Below are 13,153 nucleotides of genomic sequence, written 5' to 3'. Positions count from 1 at the left end.
GTCATTTCAGCAACGAGCTATCAATCAAATTGGCTTGAACACATATTCGTACTTAGGAGCAGCACTGCCTGGTCAGGCCTGATCTGTTTATACAGCAGTGCTCCAGTATCTCAAACTGTTCTCTTTGCCTATACCAAATGTAACACTGGTGTTGTTATTGATGTTACACTGGCCCTGACAGATTTCCCCAGGAATACACGGCACCTGTCCCTGTGGCTCCCGCCCTCATTCCCCTCAGAGCCCCCTCAGACACCGCGGGACAGCAGCTCCTGTGGGGACATGGGACACGGCCTTCACTTCCCAGAAGCAGCAAGCAGAGATTCAATATCCTGAATGACTTTAGAAGTTTTTTCCAAAGCCTCTAAGACGCAATCTTCGCCGAGTTGTTCCGCCTCACCCCCGTTTTCTTTTTTTCTGGCAGTGATACCAGATGGATTGCGTTTTGCAGCAGATGTCCTTTTCAGAATGTTGCTGTTGTCTAATAAAACTAGTGTTACTTGGTTAAGAAAAGAATTCAGACTCGTACTCCTAAAGAGAAAAAAATAGTCTCTGTGTTTGTATTCATCATTCTGCCTAGCAAAGTCTCCTATTTTGTAGCATGGTAATTACATACAGCTAAAAAAACCCCAAGACTATAACTTAAAATGTCTACAACATTTATAGAAAAATGCCTTTCAGACTTCAATTTATCCAAAAGTTATTTTGAAAAGAAAATGGGTGCTACAGTTTGGTTTAACAGCATGCACTTTTCATACTAATAGAATTGAACACTGGCTTAAAGACAATTATGGAGTGGCTTTAAGCAGATTCAGCACACTGCACATTTTGAGCTGGCTGAACACAATAGAACAATAATAAGGTAGCTGATAAACAGAAAGATACTGTATAGCCTACAGGCAACTGTGTGTTCCTCTTTCAAGAACAGATCAGCAGATGACTCCTAGCAAAACTGATGCAATACACATTAAAAGGCTTTGTTTTCTGGTGACTTTTCATTTTAATTTTCTATTTTGACACTGTTTTTTTTTTTTTTTTTTTTTTTTTTTTTTTTTTTTTGTTTAATCTTTACCACAAAATAAGTGATAAAACAAAAAAGATAAATAAGAAAGTGAGATTGTTTTAAGAAGTGAGACAGTAAAAACAGCTAAGATCATGATAGGGAGCCTTTGATGATCTGAAGTGCAGATTTGAACATACAGATAAAACAGCAGAATATAAAAGTGAAAAAAATCTTTACAGCTTTTAAAGGATACAATTAAATCTCTGTATTTTTTCAATCTCAGCATCAGCAGACCTGTCCAAGAAAATAAAGATCATTAAATGATTTAGTATCATAAAAGCTTCTCAAGGATATTTTCTACTTCAGATTTTAATTTTTAACAGTTTTTCGCAATACTGAGAATTAGATCAGCAAAATCCAATGGGACAAAAAGCATTTTCTCTGTCTTTGATATCAATATTCAATGGCTGGCATTTGTCAATAATTTGTGTTTCCAAAAATTGGGTCTCTGTTCTAAGAATAGTCTCTTCGCTGTAAGTACATATAAATATAGACAGAATTTTCATTTCATCAGCTCTAAAATGTATCAGCTGAATCTGCTATAATTTAAGTAACAAGTACAACTGTAATTGATTTCAATTAGCACATTTTTAACACCTCAATATGTTTGCAGATAATGTCAGTAGATTTTTTGGTCAGTTGCACGTACTAAAAAGGACAAATGTGTCAGCAAGAGATACAAGTGTCATTAGGCAGTTCAAAGTAGTCTTTTGGAGAGCATGATGTTCTGTTAAAAGTCATCTTTCTTAGCCTGGTATCTTTTCTTTTTGAGACACTGTCTTTGTAGCATTAATTGTCCTTTGACAACCATAATTCTGATTTTTAAGTAAGACAGGCAAAGCTCAATGAAACAACCTTCACCTGGAAGTCACTAAACATTTTAAACACTGAATGAAAAATACAAAACCATATACAAAATAAATAAATATTTTAAAATAAATTTTCATTTTTGACAACTAGGAAGTGCAAGATATAAAATTCAAAGTTTATAATATTTTTGAGTTTTGTTTTCAACATTATTTATAGTCAATTATTTGGGATAAAGATGAATACCAATTTTCTTCAGTTACAGAGTGTGCAGTATATTCAGCAATCTCTTTCCTTTCATTCAAACTTCTGCACCATTCTATTGCTGTTCTGATGTACCTGTGTTAAAATGAAAATTCAAAAAAGTAGTTATTTATGTGAGAAATAAACTCTGTTTTCGAGCAAGAAACTGAAAGCACTAAGGAATACATCTGGATCTGAAAGAAAAAGCTATGATTCAAAATCTAGCTTTTTCTCCTAGCTTGCCTTGCCACTTTTTATCTAGAATCTTCTTCATATTCAGATCTATACAGTTATAGTAAATTATAACAAACCTGTATGATGTGCAATGAATAATGTACAAGTGTTAATTTTTGTTTGTGAATATCTGCTTGCTAAAATGCAGCACAGAAAACTTCTGATGATTCCCATAATGAGGCTGTAATTGGAGCAGCAGATTAGAAAATGCAATCTGCAGGTGAAGGTCAATATCTGTAATAATGCAAAAATTGAATAAAGTGCTGTTCAGTTCTATATATCAGCTCTATATAGGACAAAATGCTTTTGGGTTTTTTCTTAATCTGCTGAAGTAAATGCCAAGTTGCAGCTCTAGTTACTTTTCTAAAAAGACATTGCCATAACAGTTATAATGGAACCACAGCATGCAGTGGTCCTGAGTCACGCAGGCCAGAAGTAAGATAGTTTGGTCCATCCCTACCAGTATATTGTCAGTAAGTGCTGTTTCTTCATATAAGGAGATTTATAGAGAATCATTTTTTATATTTAAATTGTTTAAATTAAACAATTAATTTAAGTTACCTTTCATAGACTCCAGGATGACTTATCTGTATTAGCTGCTGTAGCCCATCAGGAGTAGTCAACTTACACCAGCCTACATTTTCATTTATCTTAGAAGAAAAAAAACAACAAACCCAAATATTAATTTTTTTTTCTGTGGCAGTCCAAAGGAAAAAAAAAGCAAGGATAATATGCCAATTTAAGAATGAAATATCTATGAACAATCCACTTAAAAAAACTTGGAAATCTGTGTTTTGCTAGGGATAGAACCTGCTATAGTCTGCTCTAACAAATGCAGGGGAAAAACACCTCCAAAGCCCCAACTCTTCTTCTGTGCTATTCAAGAATAAATTATTTCTAAAAATGTCTCCAAACCTGTAGAATTTTTAATTCTGTTTTGTTTTTGTATTTTATTGGCATCAGAACTTTTGTTTAGTATTCTCATTTGTTTCCTAGTAACACTTTTTCATGTGAAGTTTTAGGAATAGTTCTTTCTCTAAGTCACATGTTACCTGGATCTCACTACATGAAGAGCTGAAATCCCAAACCATAGTCACGGTCATCCTGTCTGAAAAAACAGCATGGACTTTATGGTCTGAGTACACAATCAGTCTTCCTATGCTGGGAATAACCTTTTCATGCAGCAAAACTGGCAACATTTCTCGTCCATCAGTCTCAGATACCTAGAACCAAACAAATACATTAAAAACTTGAAGAAAGGCTATTTACATCATTAAAACTGTCTGTATCTGCTACAGATTTTTAATTCACTTGTTTTTCCAGATCACAACCAGCTCTCTTTATCATGCCATTGTTTCTTAAATTTAATTTTTAAATGCATGATTTCAGTTAACAAATATCTGCCTTCCAATCCATCAGGATACACTCACCATTCTTCCCCCTAGATTAAGTCCTAGTCCCTGTAGCCTATATAATCATCCTTATAACACTACAAGATTTATAATTTTTCAGCTACATACCACTTTCCAGCAGCAGAGATAATAATTATGACTTAATGACAGTTTTGTTTTGCAGCAATACTGAAGTATCCTGCGGGGAGAAAAAAACCCAAAGTATTAAGTATTTAATTCCTATTATGTCTTCTAAGCATTGTAAATTTTGTATTGTAAGTTTAAATATGTCCTCAGTGCTAAGAGAACTTCCTTTAATTTTTATACTTAAGATAATAGTGTTTTGTGTAATTTTAACTCTGTTCATTTTAAGTCAGCAGAATTAATGTAACAAAAATAAAGTTACTTGATTGCCTGAGTAATAATGGAGGATATAGAGTATGGATGTCCTGGCACATCTGGAGGTAGGCTGCTCACTGAATACATTTTTTCTTCCACCTGAGTAAAGAGCAGAAAGAAGATGAGTTAGTTACAGGTACCATAGCATAAAAACAGAATTAAGAGCAAGTCATGAACTTTCTAACCTCCCAGAAGCCAAGTATAATCACATTCAAATCTGCCACAGAACACAGACAAATATCTCATTGAGAAGTGTATCTTTAAGCCTATGTCTGTGTGAAGAAATACTCAAATATTCAGTTTCTTTACACTCAGTAAGAACCAGGAAGTTCTCTTGTCAGACACTAGACTGCCGTTCATTACTGAGTGGCAATGTTTGACTACAAGTTAAAGGCTGGGTTCCAAGAGTACAAATCTGATCCTTAATTCTGCATTAAAATACAAGGCACTACATTAGCACTTGAGAGGATGTCTCCTCTGAAGGAACTTAACAGACAGACACAAAGGAAAAATCCTTTTTCCAGCACTGAAAACTGGTCCACAGCAAAGCCAGAACAAAACCTGCATCTTCTAGGTTCTGTCTTCATACAGTAGAAAACACTTCCAAGTACAAAGAGGTTAAACTCTAATCAATACGTTAGCTTCAAGGCTAAACTTCTAAATTAGTGAGAAATGGTTGTTGTAGACTCTTACTGTTGAGTTTGACAAAATAAGTGTTACAATGAGGAAGAATTTTCTTATCGTGTAAAATTTACAAAAATATCTTCTGGAATGGAATAATCTGATCTTTTTGTATGACTGATGGCTTGATTGAAACATTACTTAGTAATTACTGTTATGATGAATGGACTTCACTACATACTGAATAGCCAAATGTCTTAAGGAAGCTGCAAAATGAAGGAACTTGGAATATCCTTTTAAATAGTTTTAGTTTTTAAATAGTTTTGTACCTTTTTTGTTCCTTTTTGGATTGCATAACGTATGAAATATTTTCCCAAAAATGCTCCCTCTGACTTGAAAAATGAGTCATCACCAGGATAAATTTCTGTGATGTTTGTCCTACCATGGGTAAATCTAAGAAAAACAAGAAGATTTTTAGCAAGTATTTAAAATGCTGTGTCACTGGACAAGCAAAGCAGGTTATTACACATGAAGAAAACAATAAGCAAAGACGCATTTTCAGCAACTCACATGTGAAAAATTTCTACTCTTTCAAAAGCAGCAGAATGTACCAATAATCTCTTTTAACACAGAATATTAACATTACTAGGCTCTTTGTTTGCACATAAGCATGGGAGTGGAATTAAAATAAGCTAAGGAAAGCCTTTTTTATGTCAAGGTAAACACCTCTCAAAAGCTGCTCATTCCACTGACGACAAAACATAGTGATCCTGAAAGGAAAAATCCAACTTTCTTAGTAGACCAGCCATGCCTAGTGTACACAGAAAACTGCCAGACTGAACAATTCCTGAACAATCTGAAGGTCTTAATTGAGGAAAAAAACCAAACCTCTGAAGAAACCCTCAAGTGCTGCTAAACATTTTATTTAGTTGAGATGAAAATTTAGGAATCACTGAGGAAAAATGAACACTCAGCAGAAAGGTTAAAGGCTTAAACAGCAATGATGTTTTTTATCAAAGGCTTTTAGGTGTTAGTAGCAGTTGTAGCATTTTCAAATTGAAAATCTTGGGGTTTTTTGTTTTGTTTTGGTGTTTTCCTTTTTTTTTTTTTTTTAATTTTGTTTGTTTGCTTGTTTTGTGTTTTTTGTTAACCATATGGACAAGGTAACTTGCCAGGAAAACCCACAGCTGAACATTTGAATTATGTAGGTCACCAAGACAAACATTTCTAAACTAGGAAATCTTCAGCAGCAAAAGGAGAAAACTAATTTGCGAAGAAACCAAGTACCATTATTGAAAGTAAACTCTGTGGGTTCTCCAGCTGTCCAGTAAACCTTTAAGAAACCAGATAATCAGACCACTTAAACATGATTTCAGATTCTGACCTGATAATACACTGTGCTAAAAAATGTGAAATCCAATGAACAAACAGCAGAAGAAAAGAGACTCTGACATGAAGATTGTATTTTACTTCTTGAAGAGTGAGAAAGGGACAAAGTAAGACATTTCATCTTAGATTTTAATTCCCATACAAGTATCTTCTTCCAGATAACACAAATGATCTCCTACATACCTGTAAAAAACACCCTGGCACCACACAACTTGAATTAGCTGAGGGAATGAGTAATTTTCCATATCTTCCTTCTGAAAGAAGTCACAGAATGTCCACCTGTGTGTGAAAAATACAATGAAGGCCTCACTAAGTCCATATGTTGGTTTTCTTCTGTGTGTGTGTGTTCGCTGGTAATTATTTCTGTAACTAGAACTGATACATGCACACTTATGCAAAAGATAAAGGGACACCTATTTTCAGAGTCCTCCAATTACTTAGTGATCCACTTTAGTTATCAAATTAAACTTCCCAATCCTGCAAATGTTTTTTTCTTTCTTATTTTTAGTGATGCAGACAGACAACATATGCCACTGGCCCACCTCAGAAATATTATCTTTTCAAAACTGAAAAGGCAAAAAACCAACCCAACCCAATACAAAATCTGTGTTCTTTTTTCAATATTATTTTTCATTTACATATTCATACAGCATGTCAGAAAAAAAAATTTAATCTGAACTAATTACTATAGCTTCATTACAGTAGGTTACAGAATGGTGGTTTTACAATGTCATGTTCCAAGAAGTTCCTAAAAAAGCCACAACTGAGACTAATTTTAAACTTTTTTTTTTTATATATAGCTAAGATTCAATTATTTTGCTAGAAGTTTAAGATCCAAACTGTAGAACTGTAATGCATGTGTTAACAACTACAAAGCAAACAGTTTAATTTACCTGTGTAGGTGTGGGGCTCTGCAGCTGAGTGGCAAAGCTGTAGGTAAACAAAAAACTGTTTCATGTGTTTCAGGGTCTGCTAAAACATCATCTTCAACAGCTGTACAGCTGCTTTTCTCATATGTCTTCATTACGTTTTCCAGAGTATGTAAGTTACAGCATTTTAGTGCCAAAGACAAAGGGTATTTCCATTCTTCTGGGCACAAGGAAACAGTCCAACGCTGTGTAACCCATGTGTATTCAGAAGAACAATTTGTGTGGAACAAAGGGTCTCCATCTCCATCTTTTTGGTCCTTTGATTTGGTTGGCTCCCTGTATTTACCTTCAGCACAACCACGTTTGTTCCCATTCTCTATTCTTCTTTGTTTTGATGAGACTTCTGCAGTGGAAGTTTTACTTGGTTTTCCACACTGATCTCTGCTTTGATAGTTGCTGTTCTTTTCAGTGGAGCATGAGGATGCTGCAGATGGCTGGCTGACTTTGCATAAGAACTCCACTGTAAATTCTTGCTGCAATTCTGACAAGTAAAGGTGAGCATAGCCATCTACAGATGAGATCTTCACACTGCCATTGTCTAAACATCTTGTTAGATCAGCTGTCACAGGGTCAGGCCATTTAATTTCTAAGATATCACTGAGAAGAATCTAATACAAGAAAAAGGATTGGAATGTGCAGCAAGATAAAAATTACCTGTCTCCCAGAAACTGCAATGGAGCATTTACATTTAAATTAATTCAATTCTGCAGGGTGATATATGGCAAGAAATGTTGTTTTGTATTTATCTGCGTGTATGAACTCGGAGGAAGCAAAACATCTAATCTTCATATCTGCTTCCTCCTGTACTAAAAGAGTTCTGTCCAGCAATAATGTTTTAACTTAATCCAGCCATAAATTAGTAAGGTACATTGGCAACTGACCAGGCACAACTGTACATGTTTTTGTTTCCAATGGCTTCTTCAGAAACAAGGTAGAGAATGGCTTAGATAATAGAAATTATCTTGTTCATAGCAATTACCAGTGAATATGATAAAGAATTGCAAAAGGACGCTAAAATTAATCAATACCAGACAACAAGGCTGTAGGTAAAACTTAGTTGACATAAATATAATGTGACCTCAATGGGGAAAGGCAATTTAAACTATATATATATATATATATATTTCTATGGGTTAGGATGGGCTCCAAGCTGACTGCCACCAACCAGGATGCTGGTATTGTAATTCTCAGTTCCATGAAAGCACACTCAATGCACACCAGCAGTTCATACAGTATGAAATGTGTGAAAGTTCTAGGACTAGAACAAGAGCAAACTGAACATACAGCGATATCACTGAATATATATTCACAGTTAACCTGCATTTTGAATATGAGCTGCTGTTCTGAACAGGCCAGACCACTGACAAAATCCCTCTGATGGAGCTGTCTGGACATGTGGGTGGCTGGAGTGGCCAAACGAGAGCCTAAGCACACCACAGAACAGGTTGTTTTGAACTCAAGCATAAGGCAAGTAATGCAGTCCAGGTGTTTTGTACAGTCTCTGGAAGTTACAGGCCTCGGGCCTTCGGTTAACTCTGCAAGGCCTGGGGCTGGGCTGTCAGGCTTATTAACAATTTGTTACGAGACCTGAAGCTTAGTAACTCTTACTTTTCTGTGGTGTACTGCTGGAGTGTGGGAAACAGCAAGGGCCTTGAAAACATGGGCACTGTTTGATAAAAGGCCACAGAACAATAAAGTGACAGTACACTGCAGGGGAAGGACAATCTCAGGAGTTCTAAAAGGACTATTTTGGCTTTAAGAAAAGCAGGAGTTTTTCTCAAACTGAGGGGGAAGAAACCAAAGCTACAAAAAAGGGGTGTAGGGGAGAAGCTAACCAACACGGTATGGTGCCTGCTGTGGACTAGGAAAGTTATCCTTCAGCATCCTGAAGCCGGTTGTCACAAGGGATGCTCTAAGTAAAAAAAAAAGGAAAACCAGCCAACTTCCAGAAGAGCAAGATCTTTCAAGACCTGAGAGAAGGTGGAACTTTACTCTTCAGTGCTGAGAGCAGAGCACCAGCTCGTTGCTGCTGTACTTTGCAGTGAATGAATGACTGGTAAGGACCAATGTCTTTTAATTAAGAATATAGTGACACTGAGTGACAGTGGTTTAGGCAGTGAAACATCAGCATGAAGGGTTTTATTAATGAAGGATCAATCTAAAAGCTTTAAAATTCACCTAATTAATCACTTGTCTTAAGGCTCCTACCATGCTGTGCCATCACTCATATTCAGTGGGAACACCCAGGGAGATGCAAAGCTTCCAGAAATGTTAAACTGGTCTCTGCATGGATGTTCAGTCTGCCCTGGGCAGCCATTCCCACAGGCAGACCCTTTCCTCTCACAGACCCCAGCAGCATTTTCACAGGGGTTCCTCAGTGGAGCTCTGACAGCCTCGGAAAACCCCTCCCTGCCCGCCGTGACCTTCCTGAAAAGTTTCTACTGCCAAAATGTAACAATGTACAAAATCCTAGGTTTTACCCTTGCTAGGAATAAACTAATTGTAGCGTTTCATTCTACAAAGAAAACACATTAACAGAGATCTAAGCAACAGTAAAAACTATAATTTAAAACGACAGTAATTTAAGAAAGATGACAGCTCCCTTAGCCAAACTGCACTCGGTAAGTCTCGACGGCCTGTGCTCACACACATGCATGTGAAATTATATCAAATCCGCTAGAGAAGTTTGTTTTACGAAAGCATTACAGGTGCAATGTGTAATCCCACCTTTTTTCTTGCTGGAGGTATAACACGGGAAGGCAGGTATGGGCGAGAGGAAAACGCGTTCCTGAAATCCAGCGCTCGTAGAAGCTGCTCCTGTTGAAAGCGCAGAGAAAAACAAACCCTATTACGAGTTTTTACACGCAGTGATAAAATTCTATGTTGATTTCATACTTTTTGTGGAGCTGAGTCTATGAAACCCTCCTCTGTTTTTTTAGAGAGAGAAACTCCTGTTGGGGCTGTGATCCCCGGGCCTGTTCCCGAGCAGGGAGGCGCCCCCGGCACTGCCCGAGGGATGCTCCGGGAAGGCGCAGGGATCAGGGGCGGCGCTGCCCCCAAGGGCTCTGCCCACGGCGTACCCGGTGGGCGCTGAGGACGAAGGCGACCCGCTGGCGGGTGGTCCCCGCCGGCTGGAGCGGGTGGGCGGCCGCGGGGGGCGCCGCTTCGTGCAGATACTCGGAGCCGCAGGGAGACAGCAGCAAGCGGGACCCGCCCGCGTAGTGCACCTCCACCGAGCCGTCCCCGAACAGCACCATCAGCCTTTCCGCCTCCATCGCGCCGGAGGCCGAGCCACGACCGCGGGGAGCTCGGGCCGAGGCGGCCGCACGGCGGGAACCGCGGGGAGGGGCCGGAGCCCGAACTCCTGCGGGGCCAGAGCCCGACTCCTGCCGGAGCTCAGCCTGAACTCCTGCGGGGCCAGCGCCCGAACTGCTGCGGGGCCAGAGCCCAACTCCAGCCGGAGCTCCGCCTGAACTCCTGCGGGGCTCCCGCTCAAATCCTGCGGAGCTCCCGCCCGACTCCCGCCGCTGCCCCGCCCGAGCCTCTCCCGAGCGCCCCTCGAGCTCCTCCCCAGCCCGACACGTCGGCGATGTAGTCCCGCCCTCCTGCTCACTGACGGGAGGCGAGCGCGTTCGATACACACAGCTATAAAATAAGCTTGAGGGAACTGCCTACAGTGTCTTCGTACTTTTTTAAAAAATAAGTTTTATTTGCTGAAAACGGATGCGTGTGTGTGTCTTTGGCTGCTCCAGAGACAGAAGTCAGCCGTACAAAGGCCTCCCCCGTTTCCCGTAACCGCCTCGGTCAGGAGGTGCCCGGGGCAGAGAGGGCTCCGCACAGACAGAGCTGCCTCTCCTGCGGCCCTGCAGCCACCCCGCAACTCAGCAACTGCCCATTCCTACCTCACCCACCCACAGAAGCACCTCTGGAGAGCCATCGACAGCATAGCCCAGAGACAGGCTACAGATAAATAATTCTCTGGTGACAGCTTCTTTTTGTTCACTCATTCACAAGGCAGGGAAGGCCAACACACAGCTCTGTACCTAGAACTGTGCAGTAGGAGCTCTGTCTAAACAGAGAGAAAGACCAAGATGGCAAAGGACAATTTTAATATGCCTAACTGCCTTTTTTACTATTATATGCACCCTCCTCCCCCCACCAATACTTACAGTTTAATCAAAGCTGTTTCAAGTGGATTGCCAGTTCACAGCTCTGTGACAATTAATATCAACCCCCACTCCCAGCACCCAGCAGCTGAAGATCTCCACCAGTCCATATGGTCTCTCTTAACTGCAAGGATCATCCCTTACCTGCTTAGGGAATTACAGGTTTCTCAGATCAGTGCAATCATGGACTGAGTGCATTCAGTACAACTTTCCATTCTCGACAGCTGTTGTCTCAGCAGAGAGTAGATCAACACCCAGTCAAGTGGCTGCTGACACAGCCATGCATCAAAATAACGTAGTTCTAGTCACAATACCCCTTTTTAATGAGTATTATTCTATTCAGTACTCGCCTGAAGCAAGTTCCAAAGTATATATTGGGATTATGAATGAGTTATGAATACTATTATTTATGGATGATGCATTGTATTTTGCTGGAAATCTCTCTGCTCAGGTTGGAACCCTCAGTGTACAAACTCTGGGAGTAGGTCACACAGCCTGAAGTAGAGGTGGCATATCAGCAGTTCAGAATACAGTGGAGTATCTTCCCTGTGTTTTGGCTGGAATGTAATTTTCTGTTCCTGTATCAACTAATGATCGACAGGCATCAACTGGATGATGAGAACTGTAATTCAGTCAGTGAGAAGTTGCATACTGAACTGTCAGTAATTCAATGAGTTGTGTGTAGTAGGAAGGAAAGGCAGAATATGATAAGGAAGTAATGTTCTAGTGAGAAATAAAGATTTCTAGTACAAACCAGACTGAGTGTCACTTCTGTTCAGTGCCACAATGGATTACTTTACTGAAAAAAAAAATCTGAGCTATGTGCAGTTTGTAATTCCTGATGTGACTGGGCCAGTCTTGTTTCTCTCTAGTGGTTAATTATTCTAAAACCCAACAGTTAAATCCCAGTGACCTTATTTGTTAAAAGAAAAAAAAAAAAAAAAAAAAAAAAAAAAAAAAAAAAAAAAAAAAAAAAAGGGGCAAAAAAAAAAGCGCCAAAAGCCAATAGCAAGAACGTTGCAGATTTTAAAGGAGAACAAGCTGACTTCATTTCTGGATATGAAAATCACTGAACAACAAAGCACATGCAAAGCAGCAACTTGTGTGCAGCCCATTTTGAAATTACTTTAAACAAAGTGTGATTTTCAAGTGCTAAACATTTTCGCTAAATCACAATTAATTTGTCAAGAGTGGGAAATAGCATGCATACTTTTACTGATCTGCAAAGCTTGGGTCTCATGCTCAAATTTGAATGTGAAGCCTGTTTCTTTTCAGAACCAGTGCTACAGAACCTTGCTTCACATCTCTCCCAAATTTTGCTTTCCATGCTTCTGTGCCTTCACTGATTTACCATTATGCCATTAAAAAATACACCTTTTAAAAAGGTTTACATTGTGCATTTGCAAGGCATTTTCAGAAACCTGTAGATGAGAAACACTTTACACAGTGCATTTGAAATTTGTAAATGCTAAAATTCAGGTGAAATAACCTTTTAACCTCTCATGACTGATCTCTATCATACGCAGAACAATGGGCTATTAAGAGTGGGCAAACAAGCAGCAGACAAGGGGATCCCGACAGTGAGAAACCTGTCAGGCTGCTTTCTTTTGCTCTCTCAGATTCACTAGCTTGTATTGAAGTTCCGTGAGATTTAAGGTAAGTGGGAAACACTTACTAAAAGATTATCCTGTTTTCCTTATGCAGCAGGACAGAATTAGAACCATTTTTTCCCTGATGCAGTAAAGACTGAAAATACTTACAAAGTTCATAGGTACAGAACAAAAACTTGTACACTAGTTTGAACAAAAGTCTCACTTTATGATTTTTTAGTATTTTCACTTGAGGAAAAAACTTGTATTGCAAACTTCACCTGAGCTGCACTCTCTATATACAATTCCTAGTTCCTGAATTTAG

The 13,153-nt window shown here is 39.1% G+C and overlaps 1 protein-coding gene across 1 annotated transcript; it reads right to left on the bottom strand.

Annotated features, from left to right (window-relative positions):
• Window position 1: 1 nt before the first annotated feature.
• Window positions 2–10,348, bottom strand: LOC310923250 (uncharacterized protein C5orf34 homolog; the record flags this gene model as incomplete). The annotated part of the gene is made up of 12 exons (XM_083884447.1): window positions 2–487; window positions 1,254–1,294; window positions 2,114–2,206; window positions 2,906–2,994; window positions 3,397–3,567; window positions 3,865–3,934; window positions 4,142–4,233; window positions 5,085–5,208; window positions 6,328–6,423; window positions 7,038–7,681; window positions 9,801–9,890; window positions 10,154–10,348. 12 exons carry the CDS (start codon window positions 10,346–10,348, stop codon window positions 294–296), a joined length of 1,899 nt encoding a protein of 632 aa, XP_083740573.1. The 3' UTR covers window positions 2–293.
• Window positions 10,349–13,153: the final 2,805 nt, after the last annotated feature.

Source organism: Zosterops lateralis (assembly GCF_965231275.1).
Source record: "Zosterops lateralis genome assembly, chromosome: Z".
Lineage (NCBI taxonomy): Eukaryota > Metazoa > Chordata > Aves > Passeriformes > Zosteropidae > Zosterops > Zosterops lateralis.
The sequence above is the reverse complement of the archived record's forward strand: the minus strand, read 5'-3'. Positions and strand labels throughout refer to the sequence as shown.